Source organism: Diaphorina citri, unplaced genomic scaffold (assembly GCF_000475195.1).
Source record: "Diaphorina citri unplaced genomic scaffold, Diaci psyllid genome assembly version 1.1 scaffold1749, whole genome shotgun sequence".
Taxonomy (NCBI): Eukaryota; Metazoa; Arthropoda; class Insecta; order Hemiptera; family Psyllidae; genus Diaphorina; species Diaphorina citri.
In genome coordinates, this window is record NW_007379175.1 from 48,658 (window position 1) to 61,201 (window position 12,544).

The following is a 12,544-nucleotide window of genomic DNA, read 5'->3' on the forward strand; positions in this document are numbered from 1 at the left end:
AGAGAGAGAGAGAGAGAGAGAGAGAGAGAATGGGAAGGAAGCTGAGGAACTCGATTTCATACCGCCATGTTGGTTACCATTTTTCTAAACCAAAATTTGGCGGGTAGGAAAATTTAAGAGGTACTATTTTGGGGAACTCCTTTTATTAAAACTCAGTTTTACATTTTTGAGAGTTTTTTTTTCTGCCATTTAGGTGAAAGGAAAAGATAGGGACAACGAAGAAACAATAATCAAATTGTCATATGGAAATGAAATAGCAAAATCGTGTAGTAAAGGTAAAAGGGTTTCTGTTTCGCAACTTTAGCGCAACTGTTCACAACTGTCGCGAATCAAAAGATTCCGGTGTGTACTAGGCTTTGGAAGTGTCTCTCAAAGACCCGTGTGCAGGTACCTTTAGGTAGGTAAGTGTGAGAGGTACATATGTACCTAACTACAAGAGTTTTTCCCTCCAAGGACCCTTGAAGGTAGTTAATGTATAAATGTAGGTAGAGATAGGAGGTACCAGGTAGAAAGTTAGGTACCAATTTGAAATACTCTTAACGTGAGGAGCTTGTTAAATCATAATTAGCATTTTATATTCTAAAATTAACCACAGAAAATCCCTAGACTCCCCCCCCCTCTCTCCCTCTCTCTCTCTCTCTCTTTTAATTAAATAAAAGCTCGAAATTTTTTTCTCCTTCAAAAGGTTTCAAAACCTCGCGATTTGTGTCATCTCTCTCCCTCCTTCCATCTCTGTATCTATCTCTCTCTCTCTCTCTCTCCCTCCTTCCATCTCTCTCTCTCTCCTTCTATCTATTTATCTACCTCTCTTCCTCCTTTACTAGCTCTATCTATTTCTGGATCCTCCTCTTTCTCTTTTCTCTCTCTCTCTCTCACGTGGCCTTCATTACAATTTTTTCTTCCTTTTCTGTACCTCATTACTATTCAAGAAGAGCACACTTAGAGGGAAAAAAAGAGAGCGAGGGAGAAGAGGGAAAAAAGAGAGCGAGAGAGAAAGAGAGGGAGAAAGGGAGGGAAAAAAAGAAGCAAAAAGGGACAGAGGGAGGGAAAGAGACAGCATGTTAATGAGTACCCACTGATAGAATTAAGAATGAGAGAGAGAGAGAGAGAGAGAGAGAGAGAGAGAGAGAGAGAGAGAGAGAGAGAGAGATAGAGGGAGAAAGGGAGGGAAAATAGAGTGAGAGAGGTAAAAAAAGAAGCAAAAAGGGACAGAGGGAGGGAAAGAGACAGCATGTTAATTAGTACCCACTGATAGAATTAAGAATGAGAGAGAGAGAGAGAGAATACAGAGAAAGGTAGTTTTGAAAGAAAATAAGGAAAGTAAAAACTCCAAAATTAATTAAAAGCTCTCTATTTCTCTCACTCCCTCCTTTCTTTTTATATCCCTCCCTCTCTTTCCTCTTCTTCCCCTTTCTCCCTCTTCTCTTTTCTCCCTTCTCCCTCCCTTCTCTTTTTTTCTCCCTACCTAATATCGGTTAATTAATTATTTATTTATTTTTCGAACAAAATAAAAATAATCTTAATGGATTATAATAAAATTTAACAACTTTCTTCCTCACTTCCCCTCTCTCTCTCTGTCTCTCCTTCCCCTCTATCATTCTCCTTCTTCTTTTCTCTCCTCCTCTAAAAGGAATAAACGAGCGAAAATTAAGAACAATCATTTCTCCAAAACAATAAAAAGTAAGAATTGAGGGAGTAGAAGAAAAAGAAGGGGGAGGGGGAGGAGAGGGAGGAGCAAGAAGAGGAAGGAGAAGAAGAAGAAGAAGAGGAAGAAGCAGAAAATAAAGAAGAAGGGGGAATAGAGAGTGAGAGAAAGATTTTATTAAACAGGAAATTGGAAGAAAAAATAAAATAATGAGTGATCAAATCTGTGGAGTAACAAACTTTCATTCCGTCTCTCTCTCTCTCTCTCTCTTCCTCTCTCTTCCTCTCTCTCTCTCTCTCTTCCTCTCTCTCTCTCTCTCTCTCTCTCTCTCTCCACTTTAATTTAATGATTAGTTACTCTGACAGCTAAGTTTGGTTACTCCTACCGACACCTTTGCAGGACCTCATCCAAGAGTTAAAGTTAAGATTTTGTTGAAATCACTACTAATTACTGACATTAGTGACAGTCAAATCCGGTGAATTTCCACTAAAAGTTAAACTTACGCTCACTCAAATTTACTCTAACTCAAATTTACTCAAATTTAAAATGGGGTTATCCCGTAAATTTCTAAAAAAAAAAAAAAAAAAACTGTATTTTTTGTGGCAAACTGGCAAGTCACAATAATATTAAACAAATTAGGTAGGTACATAGGTACTGATTTTCTCTAATCACGATCGAATAAACTACGGGCTAAAAAAAATGTCCAGGTTCTTTTCCTTTTGCTGTGTATAATTACTTATTACTTTTCACTTTCTATTTTTAACTTTGTTTTACGATTTTCTCCTTGTCCCTTACCTTTCCTTCGTTTGTTTTGTGTTGATATTTCTGTAATTCCCTCCGTTTTGATCACGCACTTCGTTACTTATATTAGATTTGTTATAAATATTTCATTTTGTTGAGGGAGAAAAACTGTAGGGGGGAATTTTATAGAGGGAGAAACTTAGAAGGGGAAAATGAAGAGAAAAAAGGTATACAAAACAAAACAAAAACAAAATCTTATTTATTAGGTACCGTGCTTTTTCTAATCTTGGTAAAGTTTCGGTTTGCGTGCTCTTGCCACATATTCACATTTGTCATTCCGACCTATTATTTTGACATTGCTACCTTTTACTTTTGACATGTACAATAAAAATGTCAACAGAAAGCCCCTTACCTTTGTCAAAGTCAGAGGGGAAAAGCTTGCGATAGTCTGTGACGGAAAATGCACAATACGAATACCAACTTAACGAGAGTTGAGGCGGGCCACCTTTATGGAGGTCGAATTTCACCTCGTTCAGTTAAGTTAGCCATAAGAACTTAAATTTGAATGGTGATTGTGTTTCAAAAACACAAAAATTACTTCAATACCTAATTCTAGAACTCATATTTTCTTTTTTTTAAAGACCGGATCGATTTGAACCTACTTCTAAAATGTAGTAGAACTAAGCTTCAAGTCTGAGCTTGAAATAAAGCCGCTAAAATATGGTAACTTCTTATAAGGAACCCTGTGCTTAAAACGAGGAAAGAAGGAAGGCAAAGGAGGTTACAAGGCTGGCAATAATTGAAAATCCTTAATGGGTAAATCTTCACTTTACGGAGCCTGAAGGAGTGTCCACACATATGTAGTCGACCTCGTCGGATGGGATTTAAAACCGCCTTCCTGTCGAGCCTAAACCACTAGCACCTGGTAACGATATCACCTTTACCCCTCAAGAGATGTTCAATAATGTCAGCCTAAGAATATCAGAGCTAGTACTACTTGAACAATATCCTACGGAACGCTCTACGGAAGTCCTTATTGAATATGGTGTAGATGACGGGATTGAGTGCGGAGTTCATGTAGCCTAACCAGAAGGCCACGGCAAACGCCTTGTCCGGGATCGGCTCCGTCTCAGCCTTTAGTAAGCAAATATTCGTCCTGTCCCTTTTCTTTTTTCCCTTTTTCCCTTCCCACCCTTTTTTCTCTCTTTTTCAATCCTGACTGACAAACTACGATCTGATCCCAAGAAAACTTGTATGTGCCTATGAATGGACACCGTCATTTAATTTTCTAGCTTGTGTGATGTCGACATCAAATCTCGAACTAATTTGAACTCGAACCACCAACCTCTACGTCTGAAGTCCACCGCGTTAACCAAAACATACCACTGAGGTTGGTATTAGCACAGAGTAAGTAGTAGGTAACTAACTACACTGTATGCAATGAAAGAACGCCCAGTCATCAAATAGCCCCTATTATTTTGGGAGGGAATAAATGAGAGGAGCCTGAAGGAGTGTCCACACATATGTATGTAGTCGACCTCGCCGGATAGGATTTAAAACCCGCCTTCCTGTCGAGCCTAAACCACTAGCACCTGGTAACGATGATAGGTATCAACTTTACCCTTCAAGAGATGTTCAATAATGTCAGCCTAAGAATATCAGAGCTAGTCCTACTTGAACAATATCCTACGGAACGCTCTACGGAAGTCTTTATTGAATATGGTGTAGATGACGGGATTGAGTGCGGAGTTCATGTAGCCTAACCAGAAGGCCACGGCAAACGCCTTGTCCGGGATTGTATCATGGCACACCTTGCAGATCGGCGTCAGTATGTACAGAAAGAAAAATGGTAACCAACACGCAATGAACGAGCCCATGATCAGGCCGAGAATGAGCGTCGCGCGCTTCTCCTTCTTGCGCGCGATGCGCCGCTTCTCGCGCTCCGGGTCGCGCGATTTGTGCGCGACGGATATGGAACTCTCGCCGATCTTATTCCCGATGTCGATGATGTCACGCTTCTGCTTGCTCGACTTCTTGTTGATGTGATTGAAGATCGGCTTGTAGAATTTGAACTTGAGCGGGCGAATCTTGGTCGTGCACTTCTGAATGACGCCGCTGTCGCTGCTGCTCGGCTCGAACTCGCTGATCATATCGTTATCTATGCCGACGGCGCTGTGCGTCCTATTTCTAGTTTGTACTGAGATGGTTTGGATTTCTCCGTTGTTGATGCTGAGGCTGGAACTCTTGAAGGCGGCGCCGGAGCTGGCGGCACTGGGTTTGAGGGCGGAAACCTTGAGGGTGTCCTTGATGATTTTGACCTCGGGCTCGCCGCCTCCCGGATCCGCGGAACCTAAGGGGGGAGAACAGACGGTGGACGTTGATGAAATACCTTGGTATTGAAATCGACTGTCATTTGAGATGGGACAAGCATGTGGGTGGTCTCGCAAGAAGACTTAGGAGATCTTCTTGTTCCTAAAGTTAAGAAATTGATGAGGAAGACGTTAAAGGAGCGTTTTAGGACACCGCCAGGCCCCTTTGATTACAGGGACTATTCAGGGCACAGTTCTATTGGTTAGGGAAATTTTTTAGGGGATAGTCCGTTACGGTAGAGACTTCTCAGGGCACGGCCTCTTTAGTAAAGGGATTTCTTCGGACAGAGTTAATTCATTGGTAACGAGCTTGCCATGCAAAAGGTTAAAGTTGCCCCCATCCGTATTGTGTCTCTTCTCGACCATGTGATGAAGGACATACTACGAGATGTACAAGTGGACATGCTACGACCACAAGGATAAACACTCTAATGTAAGTACCTACAGGTATCATTTTGGGTCCTATGAAATGTTGTTGTTTATAAATGCAAAGGAATTAGCTATTAGGCCATTTCCCTATGAAATAGAAACGGCGATAAAAAACCGAAAAACCGCTCGTTTTTTTCACATAAAAAAAATGCTCCCGGCGTGAACGACCTGGTATTCCAGTGTTACGCCTTATACGAAAAAAAAGGCTCATTTCAGCCATATCTGAGAGTTCATAATATTAACCTTTTTAGAAATGGGGGGTATGAGGATCGGTCGGTGAAGCTTAGGTGTAGGGCCGAACAACCCTAAAGGATAGGTTAAACTTCACCGAATCCATGTACATAGATCTAGAATCTAGATAATCTTGATCATAGATTGATGGGGCTAGAATGGTTAGATCGTTGAAAACATGTAAAGCGAAGGGGCTGTATAGAAAAACGAAGGAATGATGTGGAGGGACAATATTATGTATGGTTAGTTGATAATGTTGATATAGAGCTAGATGATGAGTTGAAGGTTGCATGTAAAAGGGATTCAAAGGGCTGTATATGTATAAAAACGAAGGAAAAGTTGATTTGAAGGGGCAACAAAAGGACTTGAAGGGACAAAATGGTAAGTGACTCAATCTCCACAGGCTCGAGGGGATCATGTCATCAGCTTATGTTACCTGCCACACACCTGTCCACCCGACTTCCAGGAACAAATTTAAATAACCTGTGACGTACACAGTCAAACCTGGATAAAAAGACTCCAGTTGACAAGACATTTTGTCCCCTCTCGTAGAGACTTCCATGGCAGAAAATTCAACTCGGAAATTTTACCTTTTATTTTTGCTCTTTTATAAGGATTAATAAATAATCTTTTTACTCCTCTTTTCAAAAATAATAGGATGTGAGAAATAAATCAATCACTCGCTCTCTATAAGAAAAAGTTCCCCCCAAGTTTCCTACTATCATGGTCTCGCAAGAAGACTTAGGAGATCTTCTTGTTCCTAAAGTTAAGAAATTGATGAGGAAGACGGTAAAGGAGCGTTTTAGGACACCGCCAGGCCCCTTTGATTACAGGGACTATTCAGGGCACAGTTCTATTGGTTAAGGAAATTTTTTAGGGGATAGTCCGTTACGGTAGAGACTTTTCAGGGCACGGCCTCTTTAGTAAAGGGATTTTTTCGGACAGAGTTAATTCATTGGTAACGCGCTTGCCATGCAAAAGGTTAAAGTTGCCCCCATCCGTATTGTGTCTCTTCTCGACCATGTGATTAAGGACATACTACGAGATGTACAAGTGGACATGCTACGACCACAAGGATAAACACTCTAATGTAAGTACCTACAGGTATCATTTTGGGTCCTATGAAATGTTGTTGTTTATAAATGCAAAGGAATTAGCTATTAGGCCATTTCCCTATGAAATAGAAACGGCGATAAGAAACCGAAAAACCACTCGTTTTTTTCACATAAAAAAATGCTCCCGGCGTGAACGACCTGGTATTCCAGTGTTACGCCTTATACGAAAAAAAGGCTCATTTCAACCATGTCTGAGAGTTCATAATATTAACCTTTTTAGAAAAGGGGGGTATGAGGATCGGTCGGTATACTGGAGTTGATACAGCAGCAGAATTTCCATTTTTCCCCGAAAAACTCCCAGGATTTCCAAAGCTGCGGGGGCTTGGGAAAGTTTTTATCGGGAGAAAAAAAGTTCGAGGGTCAAAATACTCGGGAGTAAATTAGGACGAGAAACCCTCGTTCCCCGAAAAGTTTCGGCATATTTTGGGTAAAATAATCTCCCTCAGGAGATTTTGGTACAGTCGAACCTTGATAAGAGAGACTGGGGATAGTAGGAAACTTGGGGGGAACTTTTTCTTATAGAGAGCGAGTGATTGATTTATTTCTCACATCCTATTGTTTTTGAAAAGAGGAGAAAAAAGATTATTTATTAATCCTTATAAAAGAGCAAAAATAAAAGGTAAAATTTCCGAGTTGAATTTTCTGCCATGGAAATATCTACGAGAGGGGACAAAATGTCTTGTCAACTAGAGTCTTTTTATCCAGGTTTGACTGTACTTCACAGGTTATTTAAATTTGTTCCTGGAAGTCGGGTGGACAGGTGTGTGGCAGGTAACATAAGCTGATGACATGATCCCCTCGAGCCTGAGCAAGCGCGTTACTACTGGACCAACCGTGAATTATTTTCGGTTTAGGTTTCAGGTTGTTCTAGGTAGCCGAACCCTGGCTCGAGCTGGCCTTTCTTGCTTCAGTGTATTCATAACTCTCGTACCGTTTACTAAAATAAATAATACTTACGATACAAATATGTAAGAGCTACATAAACCATTCGTTGCTCCTTTTCAACTCTGAAAAATAAAATAATAATAATAATTAGACAGCAGACTGTATGTCTACAATATACAGGGTGGAAAAAAAAAAAAAAAAAAAAAAAAAAAAAAAAAAAAAAAAACACAACACATCTTCTTATAAAACCTACTTGAACAATATCCTACGGAACGCTCTACGGAAGTCTTTATTGAATATGGTGTAGATGACGGGATTGAGTGCGGAGTTCATGTAGCCTAACCAGAAGGCCACGGCAAACGCCTTGTCCGGGATTGTATCACGGCACACCTTGCAGATCGGCGTCAGTATGTACAGAAAGAAAAATGGTAACCAACACGCAATGAACGAGCCCATGATCAGGCCGAGAATGAGCGTCGCGCGCTTCTCCTTCTTGCGCGCGATGCGCCGCTTCTCGCGCTCCGGGTCGCGCGATTTGTGCGCGACGGATATGGAACTCTCGCCGATCTTATTCCCGATGTCGATGATGTCACGCTTCTGCTTGCTCGACTTCTTGTTGATGTGATTGAAGATCGGCTTGTAGAATTTGAACTTGAGCGGGCGAATCTTGGTCGTGCACTTCTGAATGACGCCGCTGTCGCTGCTGCTCGGCTCGAACTCGCTGATCATATCGTTATCTATGCCGACGGCGCTGTGCGTCCTATTTCTAGTTTGTACTGAGATGGTTTGGATTTCTCCGTTGTTGATGCTGAGGCTGGAACTCTTGAAGGCGGCGCCGGAGCTGGCGGCACTGGGTTTGAGGGCGGAAACCTTGAGGGTGTCCTTGATGATTTTGACCTCAGGCTCGCCGCCTCCCGGATCCGCGGAACCTAAGGGGGGGAGAACAGACGGTGGACGTTGATGAAATACCTTGGTATTGAAATCGACTGTCATTTGGGATGGGACAAGCATGTGGATGGTCTCGCAAGAAGACTTAGGAGATCTTCTTGTTCCTAAAGTTAAATTGATGAGGAAGACGGTAAAGGAGCGTTTTAGGACCCCGCCAGGCCCCTTTGATTACAGGGACTATTCAGGGCACAGTTCTATTGGTTAAGGAAATTTTTTAGGGGATAGTCCGTTACGGTAGAGACTTTTCAGGGCACGGCCTCTTTAGTAAAGGGATTTTTTCGGACAGAGTTAATTCATTGGTAACGCGCTTGCCATGCAAAAGGTTAAAGATGCCCCCATCCGTATTGTGTCTCTTCTCGACCATGTGATGAAGGACATACTACGAGATGTACAAGTGGACATGCTACGACCACAAGGATAAACACTCTAATGTAAGTACCTACAGGTATCATTTTGGGTCCTATGAAATGTTGTTGTTTATAAATGCAAAGGAATTAGCTATTAGGCCATTTCCCTATGAAATAGAAACGGCGATAAAAAACCGAAAAACCGCTCGTTTTTTTCACATAAAAAAAATGCTCCCGGCGTGAACGACCTGGTATTCCAGTGTTACGCCTTATACGAAAAAAAAGGCTCATTTCAGCCATATCTGAGAGTTCATAATATTAACCTTTTTAGAAACGGGGGGTATGAGGATCGGTCGGTATACTGGAGTTGTTACAGCAGCAGAATTTCCATTTTTCCCCCAAAAACTCCCAGGATTTCCAAAGCTGCGGGGGCTTGGGAAAGTTTTTATCGGGAGAAAAAAAGTTCGAGGGTCAAAATACTCGGGAGTAAATTAGGACGAGAAACCCTCGTTCCCCGAAAAGTTTCGGCATATTTTGGGTAAAATAATCTCCCTCAGGAGATTTTGGTACAGTCGAACCTTGATAAGAGAGACTGGGGATAGTAGGAAACTTGGGGGGAACTTTTTCTTATAGAGAGCGAGTGATTGATTTATTTCTCACATCCTATTATTTTTGAAAAGAGGAGAAAAAAGATTATTTATTAATCCTTATAAAAGAGCAAAAATAAAAGGTAAAATTTCCGAGTTGAATTTTCTGCTTGAGTTTTTTTTTTTTTTGCCATTTAGGTGGAAAAGATAGGGACAACGAAGAAAGAATAATAAAATTGTCACATGGAAATGAAATAGCAAAATCGTGTAGTAAAGGTAAAAGGGTTTCTGTTTCTCAACATTAGCGCAACTGTTGACAACTGTCGCGAATCAAAAGTTTCCGGTGTGTACTAGGCTTTGGAAGTGTCTCTCAAAGACCCGTGTGCAGGTACTTTTAGGTAGGTAAGTGTGAGAGGTACATATCTATCTACAAGAGTTTTTCCCTCCAAGGACCCTTGAAGGTAGTTAATGTAGGTAGAGATGGGAGGTACCAGGTAGAAAGTTAGGTACCAATTTGAAATACTCTTAACGTGAGGAGCTTGTTAAATAATAATTAGCATTTTACATTCTAAAATTAACCACAGAAAATCCCTAGACTCTCCCTCTCTCTCTCTCTCTCTCTCTCTCTCTCTCTCTCTCTCTCTTTTCTGTTTCTCAACATTAGCGCCACTGTTCACAACTGTCGCGAATCAAAAGTTTCCGGTGTGTACTAGGCTTTGGAAGTGTCTCTCAAAGACCCGTGTGCAGGTACCTTTAGGTAGGTAAGTGTGAGAGGTCCATATCTAACTACAAGAGTTTTTCCCTCCAAGGACCCTTGAAGGTAGTTAATGTAGGTAGAGATAGGAGGTGCCAGGTAGAAAGTTAGGTACCGATTTGAAATACTCTTAACGTGAGGAGCTTGTTAAATAATAATTAGCATTTTATATTCTAAAATTAACCACAGAAAATCCATACTCTTAACGTGAGGAGCTTGTTAAATAATAATTAGCATTTTATATTCTAAAATTAACCACAGAAAATCCCTAGACTCTCTTTCTCTCTCTCTCTTAATTAAATAAAAGCTCGAATTTTTTTTCCCCTTCAAAAGGTTTCAAAACCTCGCGATTTATGTCATCTCTCTCTCTCTCTCTCCCTCCTTCTATCTCTATATCTATCTTTCTTCCTCCTTTACTAACTCTATCTATTTCTGGATCTTTCTCTTTTTCTCTCTCTCTCTCTCTCTCCCTCTCTCTCTCTCTCTCTCTCTATCTCTCTACCTGTCTTCATCCTTTTTCTGGCTCTATTTACCCCTGTCATCTTTCTCCGTCCTTTTTCTCTGTCCCTCCCTCTCTCTCTCTCATCTCTCTCTCACGTGTCCTTCATTACAATTTTTTCTTCCTTTTCTGTACCTCATTACTATTCAAGAAGAGCACACTTAGAGGGAAAAAAAGAGAGCGAGGGAGAAATAGAGGGAGAGAGGGAAAAAAGAAGCAAAAAGGGACAGAGGGAGGGAAAGAGACAGCATGTTAATTAGTACCCACTGATAGAATGAAGAATGAGAGAGAAAGAGAGAGAATACAGAGAAAGGTAGTTTTGTAAGAAAATAAGGAAAGTAAAAACTCCAAAATTAATTAAAAGCTCTCTATTTCTCTCACTCCCTCCTTTCTTTTTATATCCCTCCCTCTTTCCCTTTGTTGCCCCTTCAAATCAACTTTTCCTTCGTTTTTATACATATAAAGCCCTTTGAGCCCTTTGAATTCCTTTTACATGCAACCTTCAACTCATCATCTAGCCCTACATCAACATTATCGTTTTTCTATACAGCCCCTTCGCTTTACATGTTTTCAACGATCTAACCATTCTAGCCCCATCAACCTATGATCAAGATTATCTAGATTCTAGATCTACATGGATTCGGTGAAGTTTAACCTATCCTTTGGGGCTGTTCGGCCCTACACCTAAGCCTCGGGGTGGGCTTTTTGTATTTGAGAAATCTCCTTCACTTACCATCTTGCCTGTTCGATTTTCGACAAAAACTTCATCTAATGCCAACCACTCACTATCAGGTAGATTTGACAAGCAGACCTTTTCAGCCGTACCTGTCAGTTCTACTGGATAGTCAGTGTCCGGCCTAACCTTTTCAAAGTCCCGTCAACTCAACATTTATCCCTTTCAACTTACCCTCTCGCGCCATCAACTCACCATCTAGTCCCGCGTCGCTCGTGCTAATATCCGACGCGAAGTCGCACGTCACGATCGGGATCGGCGGCGGTTTACTTTCCAGCACGACCGCCAGGGGCGAATTAGCGTTGCGGTCGAGGCTCGACAACACCGGGACTTGTTTGACTGAGCCGCCCATCGGCGAAGTCGCCCCGGTCGAGCCGGACTTGACGCTGGTCTTCACCATCGGAATGCCGCCGGAACCGGTCGACTTTTGGCCGGTTTTCCGGATCCCGCGTCGGGCGCGCGCTTTGGCGGCGTAGTAGATCCGGATGTAGACGAACACCATGATGCAAGAGGGGATGTAGAAGGAGCCCAGCGCGGAGTAGAGCACGTAGCCAAGGTCCTTGGAGAGCTGTGGGCAGAAGATGGAGGAAATGGGGTTAGGACCTTGTCCGTCAGTCTGTCTGTCTGTCCCCATAGAAGGACTTATCCAAACCTGGTCGACCTATATATCAAATTAAAGGTCTTGGAAATGGGGCTAAGACCCTGGGAGTTTCGGGTTTAGGGTCAGCCACTAACTGTCAAGTAGACCTGACAGGTACACTTGATCAGGTCCACCTGTCAGGTCTACCTGATTAGGACCTTGGGAGTTTCGGGTTTAGGGTCAGCCACTAACTGTCAAGTAGACCTGACGGGTACACTTGATCAGGTCCACCTGTCAGGTCTACCTGATACCTGATGAGCCTATCTAAACTGGTGTACCAGTTAGGTCTAACTGATAGTGAGTGGCTGGCCTAAGACTTTGAACATGGAATAGAGAGTGTGAGAAAGATTTTATCAAACAGGAAATTGGAAGAAAAAATAAAATAATGAGTGATCTAATCTGTGGAGTAACAAACTTTCATTCCGTCTCTCTCTCCCTCTCTCTCCCTCCCTCTCTCTCCCTCCCTCTCACTCCCTCTCTTTTTCTCTCCACTTTAATTTAGTTACTGACAGCTAAGTTTGGTTACTCCTAACCGACACCTTTGCAGGACCTCATTCAAGAGTTAAAGTTAAGATTTTGTTGAAATCACTACTTCTTTCCCTCCCTCTCTTTCTCTCCACT

The 12,544-nt window shown here is 41.9% G+C and overlaps 1 protein-coding gene across 1 annotated transcript; it reads right to left on the reverse strand.

The window, feature by feature from the left end:
* Positions 1-3,944: 3,944 nt before the first annotated feature.
* LOC103517110 (tyramine/octopamine receptor-like) lies at positions 3,945-11,907 on the reverse strand (the record flags this gene model as incomplete). Its single annotated transcript, XM_008482129.2, has 4 exons — positions 3,945-4,826; positions 5,852-5,862; positions 7,669-8,344; positions 11,479-11,907. Coding segments are annotated over 4 exons (1,886 nt in total), but the record flags the coding sequence as incomplete, so codon positions are not given.
* Positions 11,908-12,544: the final 637 nt, after the last annotated feature.